This window comes from Poecilia reticulata, linkage group LG6 (assembly GCF_000633615.1).
Source record: "Poecilia reticulata strain Guanapo linkage group LG6, Guppy_female_1.0+MT, whole genome shotgun sequence".
NCBI classification, from domain to species: domain Eukaryota; kingdom Metazoa; phylum Chordata; class Actinopteri; order Cyprinodontiformes; family Poeciliidae; genus Poecilia; species Poecilia reticulata.
Window position 1 is genome coordinate 30,869,882 of NC_024336.1, and position 20,972 is coordinate 30,890,853.

General features: G+C 39.2%; 2 protein-coding genes and 1 non-coding gene across 4 annotated transcripts; all 3 read left to right on the forward strand.

Annotated features, from left to right (window-relative positions):
* The first annotated feature begins 298 nt into the window (after positions 1 to 298).
* On the forward strand, positions 299 to 370 carry trnam-cau (transfer RNA methionine (anticodon CAU)). The gene has a single exon. It is a non-coding gene; the product is annotated as a tRNA-Met (tRNA).
* A 1,550-nt stretch (positions 371 to 1,920) lies between these two features.
* Positions 1,921 to 7,546, forward strand: LOC103466801 (uncharacterized). Its single transcript, XM_008412662.2, has 5 exons — positions 1,921 to 2,243; positions 2,813 to 2,956; positions 4,006 to 4,169; positions 5,055 to 5,373; positions 6,602 to 7,546. The coding sequence occupies exons 1-5, from the start codon at positions 2,000 to 2,002 to the stop codon at positions 6,970 to 6,972; spliced, it is 1,242 nt and encodes a 413-aa protein (XP_008410884.1). The 5' UTR covers positions 1,921 to 1,999; the 3' UTR covers positions 6,973 to 7,546.
* A 2,050-nt stretch (positions 7,547 to 9,596) lies between these two features.
* On the forward strand, positions 9,597 to 17,490 carry prdm11 (PR domain containing 11). 2 transcript variants are annotated; one of them, XM_017305086.1, is made up of 7 exons: positions 9,597 to 10,190; positions 11,436 to 11,602; positions 11,672 to 11,931; positions 12,012 to 12,079; positions 12,698 to 12,885; positions 13,173 to 13,586; positions 14,049 to 17,490. In XM_017305086.1, exons 2-7 carry the CDS (start codon positions 11,575 to 11,577, stop codon positions 16,190 to 16,192), a joined length of 3,102 nt encoding a protein of 1,033 aa, XP_017160575.1. In that variant the 5' UTR covers positions 9,597 to 10,190; positions 11,436 to 11,574; the 3' UTR covers positions 16,193 to 17,490. The 2 variants fall into 2 exon arrangements, with proteins under 2 accessions (XP_017160575.1, XP_008410885.1); XM_008412663.2 differs by having other exon boundaries at positions 11,439 to 11,602.
* Positions 17,491 to 20,972: the final 3,482 nt, after the last annotated feature.

Below are 20,972 nucleotides of genomic sequence, written 5' to 3' on the forward strand. Positions count from 1 at the left end.
TGTTTCTTTCGCTCACTGATACACTTGTACGCGTTTGAGTTTGAAATACTGGATGTTTTTTCACTTTCGACCTGAACGCTAGATGCTATCATGTGTGGGGGGAGCCAGAAAACACATAAAAACATACATAGAAATAAAAATTACAACCCATAGTAGCGCGTACTTTTGTCCTCTATTGAATATTTGAACTGGCGCTGACATGTTGATTTAACACTACAAACCAAAAATCATTAATCTTGGCAAAAACACGTCATCGGTGCTGATATTAAGAAGCTACATGTTGACGTCATAACACCGCAGCAGAGTGGCGCAGCGGAAGCGTGCTGGGCCCATAACCCAGAGGTCGATGGATCGAAACCATCCTCTGCTATGACTTTTTTTTTTTTTTAAGTTGGAAAATTTAGGGTTACATTTTATCAGTAGATTTAGTTTCCAATTACCGTAAAATACTGAGAGGTTTGTGAAATGCTTGAACATAAATTAGATTTACATTATATTCAGAACAAAAGAGGTTTGTTAGTTCAGTGTTTCTACAGTTAACTGCTCTTTTTATCTATAAAATATACATTAAGTGTTAAATTAAACTGCTTAATGATTTCAGCTCATCTGAATGAAATTATATAGTTGAATGAGCAATTTGGTAACTTAATTCAAGTAAATTACATTTCATAAATAGGCTACACAACTCCCTTAAAGGAATAAAATATAAAGTTTATGATCATTCATTTTGTCATTTATTTATCAAATAGTTATTTGTTTTGTTTACATTTAAAGATACAAGTGAGAACAGTGAGATAAATGGACATATGACTACATTATTATAAATACAAAATGAAACGTTTTTATTATAGAAATAATTTTTGTATTTCTAGAATTTAGTGGGTATTGGGTTGTAGATGACATAGTACTGACGTCACGCAATGCAGATGGAGGTCAGGAAGTAAATGCATCCTGTTTACTTCTGTTGATGCACCTTCAAAATGCCTAAAATATGTGTTGTGCAAGGTTGTTACAGCGGTTATGGGCCCAGACAGAAAGAGAAACGTTAGTTTCGTGTCCCAAAGGTAGCTAGCTACAAGAAAGTTAATTTTAAAAATCTTAAGAAAAAAGACGAGAAAAGTGGCTCAACAATTTACGACTAGAAACAGGAGCGGAAACTAAGAATGCCAGAGTTTGTAGCAACCACTTTGTAGCAGACAAAAATCACATCGTTTGTATTGAATTATCATATATTTTATTGGACAGTTAGTTAGAAATCCAAGCATTCATATGTAAGGTAAGATATATCATTTTTCGGCCTAGCTTCGTTGTCCCCTTGAGTGCTAATGTTGTTAGCAGCTAGCTAAGTGTTGATATTGGCATTTTACAATTTACTCTACTGTTTTAGGTTGTCCAAGCGCAGCAGGTGTTGTACCGTAGATTCCCCAGACTGGACCCCTACTGTTAACTTGTGGTACCAAAGAAATAACAAGAGGCCACAAACAGAAGCATCACGACAGCAAAAGGGAAGAGCTAAGGCAGGGAAGCTTCTTCTTCTTCTTTTCTATTATGGCGGATCGCAAACAACTTTAAGGTGCATACCGCCACCTACTGTTCACGAGTGGGTAGCAACACTACTTTACATCTATTAAATTCTAATTTTTTAATCTTGTAAGGCAGGGAAGCTTCCCTACACTGCCCTTGAAAAGAAAAATAAACAGTCTGAAAGATGATTTCTATGATGAAAGCTCACCAATCCCTGAAAATGAACAATTAGGAGGTGAGAAAAACAATATTTATTTATTTATTTATTTATTTATTTAAATAAATTTTCTGAATCCAATTTTTAATAACTAAATATTTGTAAATTTTCCACGTTAAAAGCTATTTATTTTTCCTTAAAGTGACGTCACATACTTGTGGCTTGTGGGTATTGCAGTGCGTGAACGTGGTTGGTTATAACGCGGCGGTATTGGCGGAACTCTCAGCTGTTTCCTGCGTGTTTTGTTCCACGCCAGAAATGGGGGGCAGAGAATGTTGCGTGAATAACTGTGGGAGCAGCTCCCACGACCACGAGGGCAGAATGCTCCCGAACGGCCTGAGCTTCCACTGCTTCCCTGCATGGAGAACGAAGGAAGGCGACCTTATATCGGAGCTAACGAGACGGCGGAGAGAAGCTTGGGTGACCGCCGTGGGCCGCAGAGAAATCACCTTCGACCGCATCCCGTCCTCCATGAGAGTCTGCTCCAGTCACTTTGTCACTGGTTAGTCCAAACAGGTTTTATTTCTCAGCTCAGCGCGAAGATGATCCAGAGACATGTCAGCATCAATGCTAATCACAGCACAGCCGCCATATTGGTCAGGGCGACTCTCCTTTCATATAATCCCATTTTAATGCCATATAAGTTTATCTTCAAATCGTTTCGTACTAGAGAAAGTTTCTCAGTGGTAATATTATAATTTATTATCTAATGCTAATAAAAACTGATAATAATGCAGGGCGATTTTAAATTTGTAAAATATCTGTAGTTCATATAAAGGTAAAAAATAAATACCTTGTTGCAAGGCAACATTGTTGCCAACTTTGCAGCCATACAGTAGTTTACCTTCTTCCCATTTCTGGTGAGAAACCCCACATAAAAGCTATTTTTATTGTAAAAAATGAAGTAGTAATAACCTTTTTATGCATCAGAAATGCTTATTTTAGATATTCAGATGCATATGGACAGAAAAAAAACCTGTTAATGCATAGAAACTTATGGGAGCACTTTCTGTTAGGCCACTCTTTGTAAAAAAGCTTGGGGAAATTTTTTTATTCATTTTCCTTTTATAGGAAAACCAGCGTATGAGATGCTGGACTCAGATCCAGACTGGGTGCCGTCTCTCCATCTGGGTCATGATGGTAATGATGATGAATGTGAAGAAAAGTCCTGGAATAAAAGAAGAAGGTTGTCTTCTGCTGAGAAACCAGTAGAAGGTGGGTCTCAAAGATTTGTTTTAAACATTTCTTAATGTGCACTCAAACCTGAATCTTAAACAGTGAGTCTGACACATGTGAAAACCTACATGTGAGAAAACAGCGACTCGCTTTTTTCTCACATGGGTGCGTAGGTCAGACCAAATCCAAGTTTTGGGGGTCATAATGTTATGCCTGATCTGTGTATAAACTGATTATTTTCAGTTCTTGCTCAGAGCATTGCTTAGTGGGAACATGCTCAATTAAAACAACAGAGGTCCTTGTACACAGCTCTGTGGTACACCTCTGTCTGTGTAAAAATACAAAGATTATATTTTTTGGATCATATGTTGTTGTAAAAACCAATAATCGGAGCTCAAAGTTCTGATAGTTGGAAATTAAACCACAATGTTGCTCAAATTTGGCTTAAATAAATGTTACTATAGGGTTGCAACAACAAATGGTTATTTTAGTAATTGATTGATCTATCAATTATATATTCTGATGATTCATCGGATAAAAAAATTGGCATATTCTGAAGATTTTTCATTTAACAACAAGTCTTTTTTTTCATCCATATTCTTTGCATCAAAAGATGCAAAAAACACATAATTTCATTTTTGAATAAGAAAGCTGTTTCTGCTTCACTTGAAATTGATGCAGTATAGGGCTGTAGTTTGGATTAATCAATAACTGGATAGCAAAAGGTGCTCAACAGATTTTTTTTTTGTTTTGGTTTTTACATAATCTGAACTGGGTCAAGCTAAAGCTTTACCACTTGAGTTCTGGGTATAAAATATTTTCAGAAGAAGGTTTTTTTTTTTATCGTAAATTCAAAATGTATATATTTTTTGTACAGTTTTGGCTTAATTACTGCTTTGCAGATGTTGTTTTAGCAAAATACATTTTTTGAGTCTCTATGCTCTACTTATCTATTAATTAGTTGATTATTTCAATAATCGATTAATTACCAGGTTGAAGTAAAAGTCGTCAGCAGGAATAAGCAGTAAATGCTCTAAAATGTCCTGTTGGTCGGCTGCTTTGACTGAATGTCGTCCCTCTGCGTTCAGGAGCAGATGGTGCTGCTGAAGCCAGGAAGCCTCCTCCGCCTGCTTGGAGCGAAGTGAAATCTGCTCTGCTGTCTCTTCTGGAGGGTAAAACCGTCGCCAGTCAGCAGCAGGGAGACGATGAGCAGAACCAAGGCGCCGAGACGAGGACAGACTCCGGCTTCCGGGTACGGCAGACGTTTGATGTTAATGTGTCCATCTTGTTTTTGTAAATATCTTATGTTTTTATTTATTTGAAAACTTAAAAAGATAAAAAAAATGGTGATTCTTTCAAAATAAGCACACATTTCATAGAACAGATTGGGGCTTAAACAATTAATTGGTTTAATTGTGATTAATTGATTGTTGAAATAATGGTCAACTAATTTAGTGATTAACTGTAGTGTTGACTCAAAAAGTGGCAATTTGCTGAAAAAACATATTCAAGGCAGTTATTAAACCACAACTGTGTAAACAAACAAACGGTATACATTCTGCCTTTAAGATAAAAACTCCTTTCTCTATAAATAAATATGTTTTAGCCAAAGCTCCTCAAGTGGAATAGTTTTACTCCATCTTATTCAGATTTACTAAAGTAACGCTACGTTATTGCATTTTAGGCTATAAAATGTTTTATTTTCTTATTTAAAAAAGGAATTGAATTATTTAATTACTTTTTTAATGTACTTATACATTAAATATTTGTGCCCATTTGGGACAAAATCTGATTAATCATCAAAATAATTAATTAATCAATTACAAAAATAATCTTTAATTGCAGCTCCATAGCAGATATTTATATAAAAATATATATATATGTATATATATATATATATATATATATATATATATATATATATGAAACTGTGTTCTTTCAAAAGTTTGTTACCTTTGCAGCTTTAAACAAGTTTTACTTTGCTGTCTCTTTGGTTTGTAAAGGTTGCAGAGCTTAGCGGACAATATTAGTTAATCGATTTGCAACTAATCTTTATTATCTAATAATTTGCATTTCTATTTTAAACTGATATTTGGGGTTCTGTGAAAGAGAAGAATTAATCCTGCATTTTTTCCAGGACTTCTTCAGGAACGCTCTGGAGTCGTCTCTGGAGGCCTCCATCCAGGCCAGAGCTCTCTCCAAGAGTCGGCCGCCGTCCACAGAGTACGAGGTGGAGCTGAACTTCAAGCTTCCATCCTCTGCATCAGTACCGTCCGCCCTGGAAGAGCCGTCCTCCTCTTCACCGGCGTGTGCGAACTGCTCCACCATGCTGCAGAGGATTCGAGAGCTGGAGGAGAAACTGTTTGAAGTCGCCAGCAAACATAAGGTCAAAGTGCTGAACAGACCAAGGCAACCGATCAGAGAGGAGACCAGAACCTCTGGGGAAGAGGGTGAGGGTAAGTTTCAGGAAGCTGAAGAGCTGGAAGTCTTTATTTTCTCTCTTTTATCATTTTAACATACAGGCAGGAACTAATTCAGCTGTTGGGATTAGAATCTGGACCAAATATCTCCCAGAACCTGCAGCAACAAATGCCGACTTCAGCAGTTTTTTAATTCATAAAATAATTCCTGCATTGACTTTTCACAACACAGTGACCAGGACAGTATCCGAGATATTATTTCTTTCTTGTCATTTTGTTAGAAATGTAGTGTTTTTGTTTACATTATTTGCCCAAACATCGACATCCAATAGACACAAATTTAAACATATGGTTTCTGTTAATATTTTATGTTTATATTTATTCTAAAACCTAAAAAGTAAATGAAAACGGTGGTTCTTCAAAAACAAGCATAAATTTCATAAAGCAGATTAGAGCTGAAATAATTACAGCTGTTTTAAATTAAAGAGGGGCAAAAGTCTAATTTTTCTAGAGAAAAAGTTCCAACTTTATTATTATATTTTCTAAAAGATAAAGTATTTTTTGTTCAATACTAAAAGAAAGCAGAATATTAACTTCGTCATTCTCCACCTCTTTTGTTCACTGATTCAGTAAAAATTCTACAGAGAAATCCAGCTCAATGGGAGAAATCCCAGATGGGAGTTCTGAAGCGAGATGAGAATCCAGTGGCAAAAGCCAAGCTAGTCGTATTCCAAATTAATATTTCCTCAAAATTCTACATTCAAATACCTCATTATGATTTTCTAACCAATTATTAATCGGTTAATCCAGAAAATAATCAACATATTGGCCCCACACTGTATTGATGTTAAGCAGAAAGGGATAAACTTCTCACTCATTAGAAGTTCTTTTTATCTGGAGATGCAGCCGTTGCTACAATTAACCAAAACATTAACTAAAGACAATAAAATGTTTATTTTCCCATGTGATGAGAAATGTAATTATTTGCTTAACATTTCTTAATGTATTCTTAATATTATGTAAAAATTCTTAAGCGGTTAGATTAAAAAAATTTGAAGAATGTACCAATTTTTATACGATTAATTGATTAACCCTGAGAATAATTGATTAATCGATAACTAAAATACCCATTTCCATCCCTACGGTGGACAGTTGTCTGCCTTTTGTGCCAAGGATGAATGATCAGTGGAAACGGCTCACGTTTGAGTTTATAAACCCATTTTCCAGTTCCAGTCTCGTTGTTCTGATGGTTCTGTCTCCGCAGCGACGGCTCGCGTCGGACCAGTTCAAGGTGAACCGGACTCTGAAGCCACTCCTTCCACCTCCCGCCCTCATCGTCCTCCTCAGCGCCGCCGCCACTGCTTCAAGAAGGAGTGGCTCAAGCTCTTCCCGTTCCTCCGGTACTCCCCACGCCTCAACGTCATGTGGTGCCACGTGTGCCGCGTTCACGCGGACTCGTTCTGCAAGAACCACCGTCTGATCAAAGGCTCCGATCATTTCACCAAGTCCAACATCATGAAGCACACCAACTCCGTCTACCACCAGCAGAACATGCAGCGCTTCCTGTGGAGCAGCCGCATGCCGTTCGAGGAGCCGTGGGATCCGTCGGATCCACCCGCTGAGGCACAATCATAACAAAGAAGCAAAAGCAAAGGCTGCCGATAAGTTTTTACTGAATAAGCTCATCAGTATAATAGACAAAGTGTTAAAAATGGCTCCTACTGTTGGGTTGCAGTTGTTGTGCGTTACATTGCTGAATGTTTTTCCTGTCATATCAGAACCTTTTGGAGGCCTGAAACATCTAAGCCCTGAAACAACATGGCCTCCATCGATTCGCTACTTTCTGATCTTTCAGGTGACTCTACAACTTCTGAGAGAGAGAAACTGGAGCTGGGTGGCTTTTGAGAAAATATGTTTGTGTTTTTTCACCAACACACTCCTTTGTTTACATATTCTAGTGTAATGTCAGCAAACCTAGAGCCGCCATCTTGTTTGAGGAGCCTGTTTGACAGCTCTGTATTTATTTGGACGTTGAATTCAGGTCAACTTTACGACAGAATATTAGTATGAGGCTAAGATTATTTTTGTTTTAATTATGATTCCCATATTTTTGAGTAACGTCATCGCGCCATGAGCCGCCATCTTGTTTGTTAAATGTTACAGCTTCTGTTTATTTTTACTTTGAATTCAGGTCAATTCTACATCAAAATATTTTAGATCAGGCTATGATATTTTTATTTTAGTTATGAGAATAAATATTACAAAAATACAGTCAAAATAATACTGTATTATTTTGACTTCATAATCAAAGTAATTATGATTATTTTGATGTAATCTTTTAATTATATTAAAAGATTACTTTTTTTTTTTTTTACATTTAAAAGATGTAAAAGATGAGGACTCCAACACGATAAATAACAAAAAGTTAAAATGACGAATGTTGAGTATCTTGAGAAGTTGTACTTTAGCATCGGTTTTACAGATAACAGAGGCGGGAGGCGGTCTTAGCCTGCCTGGCGCCCCCCAAGATGTCGGCGTATCAGAAACCTCCAGTGGATAAGATAATACTTTACCTTTTAACGCATCAGCCTCAAATTGTTTGAACTTTGAAACAATTGAGCAATGACTGAGTCTAAGAAGAAAGAATAACACAAGCTGCATTGGTCACGTCAGATAACTAAGCTAATTTTTGTAATTTTAAGAATTTGTTTCTTTTAAACTTGTCTTTTTCTGCTAATATTGTGACTATATTATTATTAAACAAAATCCCTCGTAGATGGCCCTGATGTTCGTAGTACAACTCAAAGAAGAAAATATATTTTCTATCATTTGTAAGTTTTTTTTTTCTTCTTTTTAGAAAAGAAAGTGGTCAATAAAAAAATCGAGTGAAATCGGATCTGGTATGAAAAAATGTGGATATGTTATTTTTAAACCATAAAAACATTCCTGAAATCGATCAATCAACTTCTGAAACGTCACCAACTCTGGGCCAGTTACCATGGTAACAAACCCCGATAGGAGCCGAAGCAGGTTGTTACGATACTGCTGAGCAGGTAGCACCCGGCTAACACGGGTTTAGCTTCCCGTGTTAGCCGGGAAGCTAAACCACTCGACTCACAGATAATTGGACCTGTGGAAATGTATATTTCGGTAAAATCAAGAGATTAAAAGAACCGCATCCAAAAGGAAAAACACATTTTTCCGATCGGAGCCGTCTGTGTTGAGAGCTAGTAAAGCTAACTTCCGTTCTCACAATGACGGCTGCTGCTGCCGTCATTGTGAGAAACGATACGACTGTTTTTGTTTTGTTCCGGAAATAAACTTCCCACTTCCGGTTATGATCCTAAATTGGTACAATCTGTGAGCTGCTGCTGTTTCGGTGAGAAAGTTTATATTTTATGACTAGATCTGTGAAATGCAGAAGCATTCAACTGCCAGAGCTTAGAAATAAATTCTGGAGCACCAAGAATAAGAACGGTGGTAAAAGTAAAGCAGAAATGCCTCTTGTGACATTTTTTAACAAGTTGTATAATAAGTTTTGAATTTTGTTTGGAGAAACTTCACCTGAATTTATTTCCAAGATCTGGCAGTTAAAACTGTTAAGCTGAGTATATGTGACACTAAACCATTTATTTTTTTATTTTAAAAGTGCATTAAAGACATTAATGAAGTTGATATTTGTGTTGCCTCCTTCTGTTTGTGCTAATTGCTGATTTTTATCACTATTAAGAGTTAAGAAAATTGTTCTTGAGCTCAGATTAATTCTTGTGGATCAGTTCGGATGGGTCAAAGTGAACCAGGTTCAAATTAAGAGAACCAAACCAATCAGAAACCACAAGCTCACACTTTTGCTTTTACTACATGACCAAACTGATGATTCCTTTGAAACACCAGCAGGAGGCGCAAAGAGTCAGGATATATCTGCACTGACATCGATATCGGTCCGATAAATAAAATTGGTCCGATATTAACAAGCGATATTTATTACCAGTTTGTTGCTGTTTGTCATGTGACACTATCTGGGTTTCATGAAATTGGAAGTACAAAGTAAATTTCCTTAATAGAAACACACTAATCTCTTTGAGGAGGAGCTTTGTCCTCAAAGGCGGGGCTAGGTACACCCAGGTTTTTGCACAGCTGAATGGTTGCATGAATGCATGAATGAATCAAAGTGTCACTCAAGGTATGTTTTAATGAGGGAATATCATTAACATGATGTGAAGCTCAAAAAAGTCAATTTTGCATAATTTTAATGCAAACAATAAATTTATGTTTGAGGGGCCCCAAAACTGGGTTCTGCCCTAGGGCCGGCATTCTCCTAATTCCGGCCCTGCAGTAGTGCTAACATGATCAAATAGGATATTTATTACTGTACCTAGAGGCTTCTTTTCAGTTTTATAAATCATAGAAGGGCTGTAGGAAACATCCAGATGTGTTTATCTACCCCAGATGATCAGGAAAACCTCAGCATAGTTTGGGGAAATTTACAGATAATTTTCTTGCTGCAGATCAGTTTAGAGTCAATATTTAATCTGCAGGATATAAATCTGTTTAATGTCCATTCACAGCGGGCGTTAGAGTCTCGTCCAGCCGCCGCCCGGTGCTCTCCGACCGGACTCTGCATCGGATTCTCCCCGTTAACTTTAATATTCGCGCAGCTGCTTTCTTCCGCCTTTCCATGTCATTTCCTGTGATAAAAATGGTGGCCACAGCTAAAGAAGGCGACTGAGTCGGTGCAAACAATTTAACGCAAACTTTGCCACCGCAGAGCCAGCGGCCGGAGGAGGAAGAGGAGCAGAGAGGAGCTTCAGCCCGGGGAGAGGCTCGGCGTCCCCGCAGCGTGTCTGGTCCAGGTGGGTCCGGGTCTGTGGCCACCGTGGCCACCGAAAATGGCTTCCGAAAACAGCAGGCAGATCGCCAGCAGCCTGCAGGTCCTCTGGTGCAGGGGGGGGAGAAAGAGTGGCGCAGATCTGCGCTCAGCACAGCCACAAAGTACGCAGTTGTCCGTGGATTTGACCGGAGGTGACGCACAAAGTTAAAGAGAAGTTTTAGTTTGGAGATGTTTTATGCTGCAGAGATTATTTCATCTATCACAGCTTTACACCGGGGAGTAAAACTCGTTTTCATTTTGGGCCATTTTGAGATCCTGGATGTCATTAAATGGCCGGTTGAGCAAAAATATATCTATAAAAACCCTTAAACTTAAAATATTAATAAATCTATGCTTCTGCATTAGATAAGTTCTTAAAATCAAACAATGCTTAATGTCTTTTCACATTAATCAGACCCTTCATTTTGTGATTGTTTTTGTGTTGTTTTTTTGCAATCAGAATCACATTTTTGTGATCATTTTTTAAAAAGGAATTTCGCAATTTTTGCACTTATGGGTAGCGAAAAATTTGACTTTATAACTCAAATTATCAATCACCTCTGTGTACTAGGGCCATTGTAAAAAGGCAATTTTTAGATAAAGGTCTGAAATAAAAAAATAAAAAAAATAAATTTATGGTTATATAGTCAAAACTCCGATTTTTTTAGATTCATCCTAGAAATGTTTCAGAAAAACAACATTTCTAAACTTGAAAAGTCAAAACATTTTGTGGAAAAAAACGCAATTTATTTTTTTGTTTAAAAAAATTGCAATTGTTTTTCTAGATTTTTCTCTACAAAATCTCAGGTATTTTGTAGAGAAAACAAAAACATTTCTCAGCTTCCAAAGTCTAATAAAAGGAAAATTGACGTCATCGTAGAAAGTCGCGGAGAAATCTACTTCAATGGGAGAAAGTCCAGACGAATTGTAATTCAGTTGAAATCACAGACTCATGCTGTCATGAATAACGGATGCATCTCACTTTCTTAAGTTTAAAGAATATATTATTTCTACTTATATAAATATTTTATTAAGTTAAGTTCAGTAATGTGTTCAGTTAACTTGATTACGTCAGTGCGGCTGACTAAAACCCAATATTACTGATTACAGTGTGCATTTATCTGCAGTGTCTAAACTCATGTTTGAAATGTGACCAGCAGGGGTCGCTGTTTGTCCACTTTACCATTCTCATAAATGTTTCCTCATCTGAGTTTATTTCCTTAATTAGCAGATTCTGGTTTTCCTACCAGAAACCAGGAAGACGTTTCCTGTGATGAAGAAGAAAAATCAGTTATCAGCCGCAGTAGCAGTCCTCAGATGTCTAACACCTGAACCATGAGCTGGATTTCTACCAACATGGTTCCATCATGAGCGAACAGCCATCGGACCTCTGGTGTGAGTGTCTTCATCCTCTCTTCCCTTCAGTGTTTAGGTTCTTCCTCTGATGATGTTTTCGTCCTCCAGTCTGTGAGGACTGTCGGAAGTATTTCCAGGAGGAGTGTCCGTCCCACGGGCCGCCGCTCTTTGTCCCCGATTCACCAGTGGCCACTGGACTGGCCAACAGGGCAGCTCTCACGGTCCCATCGGGCCTGGAGGTCGTCACTGAGGGAGGCCAGGTAGATGTTCGCTGCGTGGATGCAATCTTCCCAAAGGGGGCGCTGTTTGGTCCGTATCAGGGTGAACTGGTGTCCAAGGAGGAACCAGCCAGCTCCTTCTCCTGGATTGTAAGTTCAAACCAGTCTAGCTCCAGTTTGTGACCAGTTTAGGACAAAATGAAGCCTAAAGTAGCTGTTTGGTGTTCCAGATTGTTGGTTCGAACAATTCGTCTCAGTCCATTGATGGCAGCGATGAGACCAAAGCCAACTGGATGAGGTAAGCATTTCTCTGAATGTATAAAATGACTCCATATTATTGCTGGACTCAATCAATTTTAACGATTAATGAAATTTTTGGTTTTTGAAGATTTAATAATTTGAACATTTGACTTATTATTATTATTATTATTATTATTATTATTATTATTATTTTATTTTATTTTTTTAACAAAAGCACTCCTTGGGTTTCCATAGTTAAGAGTGATGTCAATGCGCCCAGAGCCGCCATCTTGTTTATTTATATCTTACAGCTTCTGTTTATTTACACTTTGAATTCAGGTCAACTTTACATCAGAATATTAGGGCCAGGCTAATATTTTATCTTTTTAAATTACGAGAATAAAGTTGTAATTTAAATAGTAACTTTATGAGAATCCCGACCTGAAAAATAACAAAACTATATTTTGAGGAATATGTCATGTTTTAATATCGGTTTTACAGATAAGGAAATTAATCAACAGAATGGAAATTATTGAGCTTGTTTTAATTTATCATGCGATTAATTGATTAATTGTTGGGAGATTTTCTCCCTCATGGATAAAAACTGGGAGCTGTTTCCACAGGAGAGTCTGATAACTCAAGCCTCCCAAAATAATAATTTTGGGCTGATCCACAGGTTTGTTCGTACCTCATCTGAGGACAGCGACAGGAACCTGACGGCCTTCCAGCACAGCGGAAACATCTACTTCAGAGTCTGCAGGAGGCTGGAGGCTGGAGAGAAGCTCAGGGTTTGGTACAGCGACGACTACATCCAGAAACTCCAGTGCGTCTCTCAAGACAGCATCAATCGCAACCTGGACACAGGTAGAGCTGCAGCTAATGATTCATTTAGTAGTCAGTTATTCTGATGATTAATCTGATTTTTAGATTAGACAAAGACAAAGGAGAAACACGCAGCAGATTAATAAGATCTGAAACTTTGGTCCCTCTTGTGACCTATGAACGTATTTGTCCACCAGATGGTGCTGTTTTACTGTTTTTTTGTATCTCAAACCGTTTTGTACCATTACAGTTGGCCTTTTGCCCCCCATATGAACAGCTGGAGACCTTCAGGCTTTTATCTGTAAGTAATGGATCTGGTTCTGTTTCAGGTCCTGAGACGTCAACAGTCCCCCAAAGTCTCTATAAGGAGCTTTCAGCTCATAAACTGTGCACCGGCAAGCAGTCCTGTGAAGAACCAGACGGTCAGCCTCCTGCCAAGAAGAAGAAGATTGACCTGATTTTCAAAGACGTTCTAGAAGCTTCTCTGGAGGACTGCACTAAGCCCCGGTCTGGATCCAGTGTTCCCAACTTAAAGGTGGAGAAGGCTGAGGATAACCTGACCAGCGGAGAACCCTCCACCTCCTTCTGCCCCAACTGCGTCAAACTGAAGAGGAGGATTCTGGAGCTGGAGGAAGAGCTGTCTCATCTCAGAAAACAGCAGGTGAACTCGGTTGGTCCATCAAGTTCTGAACTCCAACCGGATCCGCCTCATCCCGAACAGGCTCCCATCGAGGACTCTCATGGTGGGTTCATGTACGATGTACGATGCAGCTGGTGAGCAAAAATCATTTAGATGTGGGAAAAAGTTTAAGCTTTAGAGGTGAAGATAAGTGAGCAGCAGTTTGGTTTTGTACAAAGTTCTCCACAAACATAAAGTCTGAAATATGGACAAGAAGAAACTTCCTGGCTCAATATGTCAGTTTTCACTAATCATAAAATTATGCAAATTGGAATTGTAAAAATACATTTTCTAAATGGAAACACCAATTGAAAAATTAAAAAACAAACCCCCACATTTTTCAATGTGTTCATTGTGCAATGAACACATTTGCTCACCAGATGGTGCTGTTTTGCACTGGGATCTGGTGTTTTGTTTTTTATTTGTGTGTTTCATACGGAGTTGGATCAGATGCTAAAACGAGTCCAGTGTGTTTTGGCCTTGACACTTTTCTTTCAGCAACGATTAAACAAGTTTGTGTTTACAGGGATGGAACCCTTGACGCCCACTCAGATGGTCCTGGATGAAGATGAGCAGGAAGTGGACTCGGCTGATGAGTCGGTTTCAGCCGACCTTGTGATTTCCCCAGAGGATTCATCAAAGTCTTACTCTGGATCAAGCAGACGAATTCGCCGCTTCAAGCAGGAGTGGCTGAAGAAGTTCTGGTTCTTACGGTACTCACCGACCCTTAATGAAATGTGGTGCCATGTCTGTCGCCAGTACACCGTCCAGTCGTCTCGAACGTCAGCCTTCATCATCGGCTCCAAGCAGTTCAAGATCCACACCATCAAGCTGCACAGCCAGAGCAACCTCCACAAGAAGTGTCTGCAACTCTACAAGCTGCGGATGCATCCTGAGAAGACGGAGGAGATGTGCAAGAACATGACACTTCTGTTCAACGCGGCGTACCACCTGGCTCTTGAGGGACGGGCCTTTTCCGACCTACGTCCTCTGGCTGAACTATTGAAGAAGTGCGAACTCAAAATTGTAGATCAGTACATGAATGAGGGTGACTGTCAGATTTTGGTCCACCACATCGCTCGAGCTCTGAAGGAAGAATTGGCTGAGAAGATGCGTCTGTCTCCTTTTCTGAGCGTCATTATGGATGCTCAAAATGACGACCTTTTCTCAGATTTGGTGGCAGTTTACGTCCAGTTCACAACCAGTGACAGTTCCCCACAAATGGAGTTCCTGTCCTTAGAGAGAGTGAGCATGCCTAACGTGGATGGATACCTCCAGCTTCTGGATCGGGCCTTCAGCGTACTGGGACTCCGGTTTCAGGACTTGCTGGTTGTAGGTCTTGGAGTGGATGGCACCAACATCTCCTCAGGGATTAGAGGAAGCCTGTACATATCTGTCCAAAAGACTTTTCCTTGGATCCTCTGTCTTCCCATATTGATCCACCGGCCTCATCTGGAGGTACTGGACGCCATCAGTGGGAAGGAGCTCTCCTGTCTCGAGGATCTGGAAAACAACCTGAAGCAGCTCCTCAGTTTCTACCGCTACTCTCCACGCATGATGGCCGAGCTGCGATCCACCGCTCCAACTCTGTCCGAGGAGACAGAGTTCCTGGGGGACATCAGAGCCGTACGATGGATCATAGGAGAACCAAACGTCCTGAATGCACTCATCAAGGATTACCTGGAGGTTTTGGCACACCTGAAGGAGATCAGCAGCCAAACACAGAGGGCTGACGCTGCAGCCATAGCCCTCACACTCCTCCAGTTCCTCATGGACTATCAGTCTGTGAAACTCATCTACTTCTTGCTGGACATCATAGCTGTTCTCTCGCGACTGGCCCTCACCTTCCAGGGGGAGCACCTGCTGGTATCGCAGGTGGAAGCCAGGCTAGAGGAGGCAATTCAGGAAATCGGCCAGTTGGTGGATTGTCCTGGTGAATATCTGCAGGAGTTTGAGGAAAACTTCAGGGAAAGCTTCAATGGTGTCGCTTTGAAGAACCTTCGTGTTGCAGAGTCCAAGTTTCAGTCCATCCGGAAAAAGATCTGCAGCAGAAGTCAGGGGATCCTGTCACAAAGGCTGGACCTGCAGAGCCGCTCCTTCACCAAAGCCTGCCAGGTGCTGGATCTGGACAGCTGGCCCGGCAACCATGAAGACCTGAAGACGTTCGGCGAGGAGGAAATCCAGGTCATATTCAACCACCTGGACTCCATTCCTTCTGCCTTTCAGGACGACCGGACGGAGACCAGGAGCAACCTGCTGGTGGAATGGAAGGATCTGAAGGTGGACTACTTCAGCATGAACAGCTTCAAAGACATTCTGATTCACATCTGCAGGTACAAGCAGCGTTTCCCGCTGCTGAACCAGATTTTGCAGGTCGTCAGGGTCCTGCCCAGCTCAACGGCCTGCTGCGATAAAGGTAGAGGCGCTCTGCAGAGGATTTGTAAGAACAACCGCTCCCGGCTGACCCTGGAGCAGATGAACGACCTGCTCACTGTGGCCGTCAACGGACCGCCCGTCGCAAACTTTGACGCAAAGCGAGCGCTGGACAGCTGGTTTGAGGAGAAGTCTGGGAGCAGCTACTCTCTTTCGGCCGAGGTGTTGAACAGGATGTCGGATGCTGATCCAAAGTCAGGCCTGCACAGCGGTGACATCAACGCAGAATATCTATAGCAAACAGGATAGCAAACCACAAAAACTAGAAGAAAAGTTCAGGAAAACCTCTATGCACTGGAAAGTGATGAGAGGAAAATAATTTATTTCAGATCAGGAAACAGCTGTGAAAGCTGTTAAGGTTCTAATTAAGGATGAAAGTTATCGACTTATGAGTTAATATAATGTTGATTGATTTTATCTATCAACTTATGATTCATTTATAAATGACCATTTTCACAAAAACCTGAGTTTTCTCTTGTATGAAGAGGGAAGTCTGCCTCTGCGTAACATAACGGGCTAAATGTAATTTAAAACCAAAGTCATTCAATTTTCACATTAAATTCTCTCCTGGAAACAGAGCTGGACGGTGCGGATTAAAATTAAAATCTCCAGATTTTTTTCAAACCAGGTCCCACATTCCATTTTAATGGATTTTTTTTTCACTCACTTTCTTTTTTAAAATAGAAATTACAAATCGCAGAAAATACACCTGCAACATTCTCAAAATACAACGGAATTCTGGTAACATTATGACTTTATTCTCATAATTGACTCAAATGAAATCTTAGCTTTGCCCTAATATTTTGTTGTGGAGTTCACATGAATTCAAAGTCCAGATAAATAGAAGCTGTAAAAAACAAACAAACAAGATGGCGGCTCTGGGGGTAAAAACTGGTAAAAAAAAAAAACATCCAGATTTTCCAAAAATTAAATCTTCAAAAACCAAAAATAATTAATAGTTGATTCATCGACCATCCCTGCCTGGAGGCAGCTGTAGATTCTCCTCTTGTTCTGCTTCTAGATTCTCTTGCGTCCTTTTCTGGATCCTCCTTTGGATCGCTGAAGTTTTGCTCCGAGCTGCACGTGTTGGCAGAATAAGACGGTCACACATGAGGAACAATGAGTTGGTGTCAGAGTGAATGTCTGTCTCTGTTTCGGCTGATTTAGCAGCAGGACGCTCAGCCTCAGTGCCTGACAATAACACAGTGTATGGATGTATAAAGGCTTTATAATTCTGTATAAAAACGGTGCAAATGCTGCCATGTCTCGTTTTTAAAGAGAGCATTTTTCTCTGCTTTGTAAAGATTGTCCAACTGAATGAATGCTAAAGCTGCTCTGAGTGTCTTTTCTTCTGCATATTTGTTTAAATTTTCGCAGCAGTGAATGGTTTGAATCAAAGCTTTTTCTTTCAGTGATGCAAAGGCTTCCCAGCTGCATGATCAACACGTTTAACGCATTAATGAATGTTGGAATAGAGGGTTTATTTTTCATTAAATATCAGTGATTTCTTTTGGTCAAATAAAGGAATAATGTGACATTTTTTCAATTCATTCGGAAGTTTTCCAGATGTGAAGCGCTGTTTGTTTCTACTGTTTCTAAAAAAGCACCCAGTTTTTTTTGGCTATAAGTTAATGTACTGTTTCAAAACCTCCCAACCTCCGTTACCTAGCAACCCCAGCCAACCCCAGTTCATTGCCTAGCAACCCAAGCTGAGCTCCAGCACATTTGGTGAGCAGTTCTTACCACTGTGTGCAGTGTACAATGGCTGCAGGAAAAGACAACTGTTTTGTTGACTTACCATTCTTGTTTGTTGTTTTGCATCAGTTGGCAGCCGTTTTGTGAGCGTAAATGTTGAGTTTTGAGTTTGTGGGCGTGGCCAGAAGCAGCTTCTTTAGATTTAAAGTGACAGGAGGCCCTAAAACAGATCATTCTGAGAGGAGCTCACTCTAAAACCTCATTATCTAAGAATGATTTTGTGCAATACATGTAATAAACATGTTTTTATGACCCATAGATCTATCCTAACCTGTTCAAGGAAGCATAATAGTTCACCTTTAAGACTTTGGTTTTCTGGCTTAGACTCAGATTTTAACAAAGTTCACAGCTTAAGGTTGGAGCTTTAGCTAATCTGTCCCATAAACCTGTCATTCTGTTTCATCCATCCAAAAACCAGTTTGGGATCCTTTCCCTGTTGGAAAACTGGTTAGGACGTTTGGGATCATTAACTCAGAATCACATGTTGTTCTGCTTCTTTGCAGAGCAGGCTTTAGTGGGACCCAGTGGGAGGGCAATGGGCCCAGTTGGGTCAGAGGTTCTGAACCCTGCCACCATTCAACAAACAGTTTACCCATTAGAGCATCAGACCACAGCTACAGAAATGAAATTAATACAAAGAGTCGTTTGTCGCCAGGAGACGGCGACCAGAGGAGATTTAATGAGAGCACAAAACGACTTCCTGCCAAGTTTTCCAACCATTTGGACTCCAGTCTGCAGGAGAAAAAGGAACTGGGAGCACTGGGGAGAATGGATCAACAAAAAGAGACAATGGAGAGGAAGTTCTGTGACACAATGTTTTCATATGATATATGAAAGAGATGTTTATTAGCTTAAAACACCAACAGAATCATTTATTTCACTCAACTATCAGAGAGGAACTTCTCTTGTATTTACAGCTCATGTTTGCTTGTGTCACTGGTTAGAAACTAGTTACATTTACTCAGTTACATTTACTTAAGTAACTTTGGAAAAAAAATACTATTTACTTTTAGTTGAATAATATTTTTATATATGTTGTTACTGTCACATGAGTAAAAGTTTTGAATCTTCTTTACATTGAGAGCAAATTCACTGAGTAAAGAAAAAAGCAGGAGATACAAACTGCTAAATTTAAAGCTAAAGCTATAAGGTTTGTTTTTCTAAAGTTATTTTCTGCCTGTTGATCCATTTGGCAAATACTTCACCCTGTTGATTTTTCCGCCCCGTTTCACTTCTTTTTACCCCTTTTTTTTCCATTTTTCCTTGTCTTATTTTCCTTTTTGTCTTTAGTCCATTTTTTCTTTTCCATTCCTTTCTTTTTTCCCCATATTTTCTTTTCCTCCTTTTTTAATTTTCCCTTTTTCTTTTTTCCCTTTGTCCTTCCTTTCTTTTTCTCTTCTTTTTTCTGTTTCTTTTCCTCTCTTTCTCTTTTTCTTTTCTTTTTAATTTTTTCTTTCCTTTTTATTTTTTCCTTTTTTTTTCTTCTACCCTTTTCCCTTTTTTTCTTTCTTCTCTTCACCCTGTTCTAACATACATGTATTTGAGTTACAGATTATAAGCATAAGATTTTTGTTTTTACATATTTGTAAAAGTGTTGCCTGAATCTGTTATCTTGTAATCATGTCATTTATTTGTATTGGTTTTTATTTTATTTTATAATTTTAGTCCTTAAAATACCTAAATTTGGACATAACTTTAGATTTTTGTCAGTTTGATTTTTAAATATTATTTTAGTTCAGATTTGTTTCCTAGAATCAAATCTGAACTGATTTCATGTAACTGGTGGAATATCAGGGATTAAATGAAACAGAATCCATTTGTATCCATCAGATTATTTGTCCTCTTTTAGCTGCCGGGACGTTTTCACAGTAAAAGGAAAATGTTGTGAGTTTGTCTGCAGCAGCAGCTGGAGAACAAGTCGCCTCTCTGTGAGCTGCTGCAGACGGTCCCGTCTGTCACCAGACCGGACCTCCATCCTGAACAGAGCTGGGCCAAAATGAGAGCACAAATAATTACTCAGAAAGGAAATCAGTTTTCTGTTAATCTGATTTCTCGCAGATTAACAGAAAACTTTACAGATTGACAGCTCAAAGAATGCGACCCTTGTGCAATGGGGATTAATAATGTTAAACATAAGTTTAGTTTTTGTCTTGCTGTATAGTGATTGCAGCAGTGGTGTTCAAACTGCAGCGCATGGGCCACTTTAAGCCCTTTGGATTTTTTTCTGGGGCCAACAGTCACAGTCCAAGAGTCCTACAAGTCAGACATTTTTTAAACGAAACCTCACTTTTCAGGATTCAGTTCAGTTGACAGAAATCAGATATTTACTTTCTGACTTACAAATTCCTAGGGAATTTGTAACTATAAACCCAAATCAGTTCCACGTTCCTGGAGAAACCTAGACGGCGTCTGCAGAAACACAAAGCCCTCACACCGAAGCAGAGCCAGTTTCTCCCACGTCACAGACTGACTGCAGACTGACAGTCTCTCAAAACAAACCCACTCAGTTCTGACGACACCAAAACCCTGAACTTCTCCTGCCAAATCCAGACACTTTGACCACCAGCAGGTCCGTCTCAAACTTTTTATCACGTGGGCCTAAATCGTCAAGTGAAAGGTACAAAAAATAAAAATAAAATCAAGTAAATTAAAAAATATATATGTGTAGTAGTTTTTTATTAGAGCAGTTCTAAAAGAGATGCAAAAAATGGTGAAAATTAAATTTTATTGAGTTTTCACAAATCAGAAAAATGTTTCACAAATCCCAAACATGGTTTTGAATATCCATCTTGAAGAGGAGAATAATCTAGTCCAGGTTTTAAGTGTAGTAGCTTTTAAACCAGAGACGATTAAAAATAGGGAAGGTAGTGAAAAATTAGGTGGAATCGCCCTTTAGCTATTGGAAGCTAGAAATGGAAACCAGCTTCAGCTTCGTTTGTATAATTTGACACAGTGCAGTGTGGAAAAATGAACCATACCAGTTGAAAATGTAACAAAATCACAGTTTTGGACCCTGATTGAACCGAGTCCAGCGGACTACCAGCTGTAAAAACCCAAACCAACACTGTAAAAAAAATTCTGTTGTTTTTACAAAAAAAATCTGGCAGCTGTGGTTGCCAGAATAATTCTGTAGAAAACACAGTGAACATGTAAACTGTTTTACWGACCAAACAGTAATTATAACAGTGTTAAATTGTGAAATAAACAGATTATCCCATAGTTTTGCACAAATTTTAACTGTGATTTGAAAAGGTTTATTTTG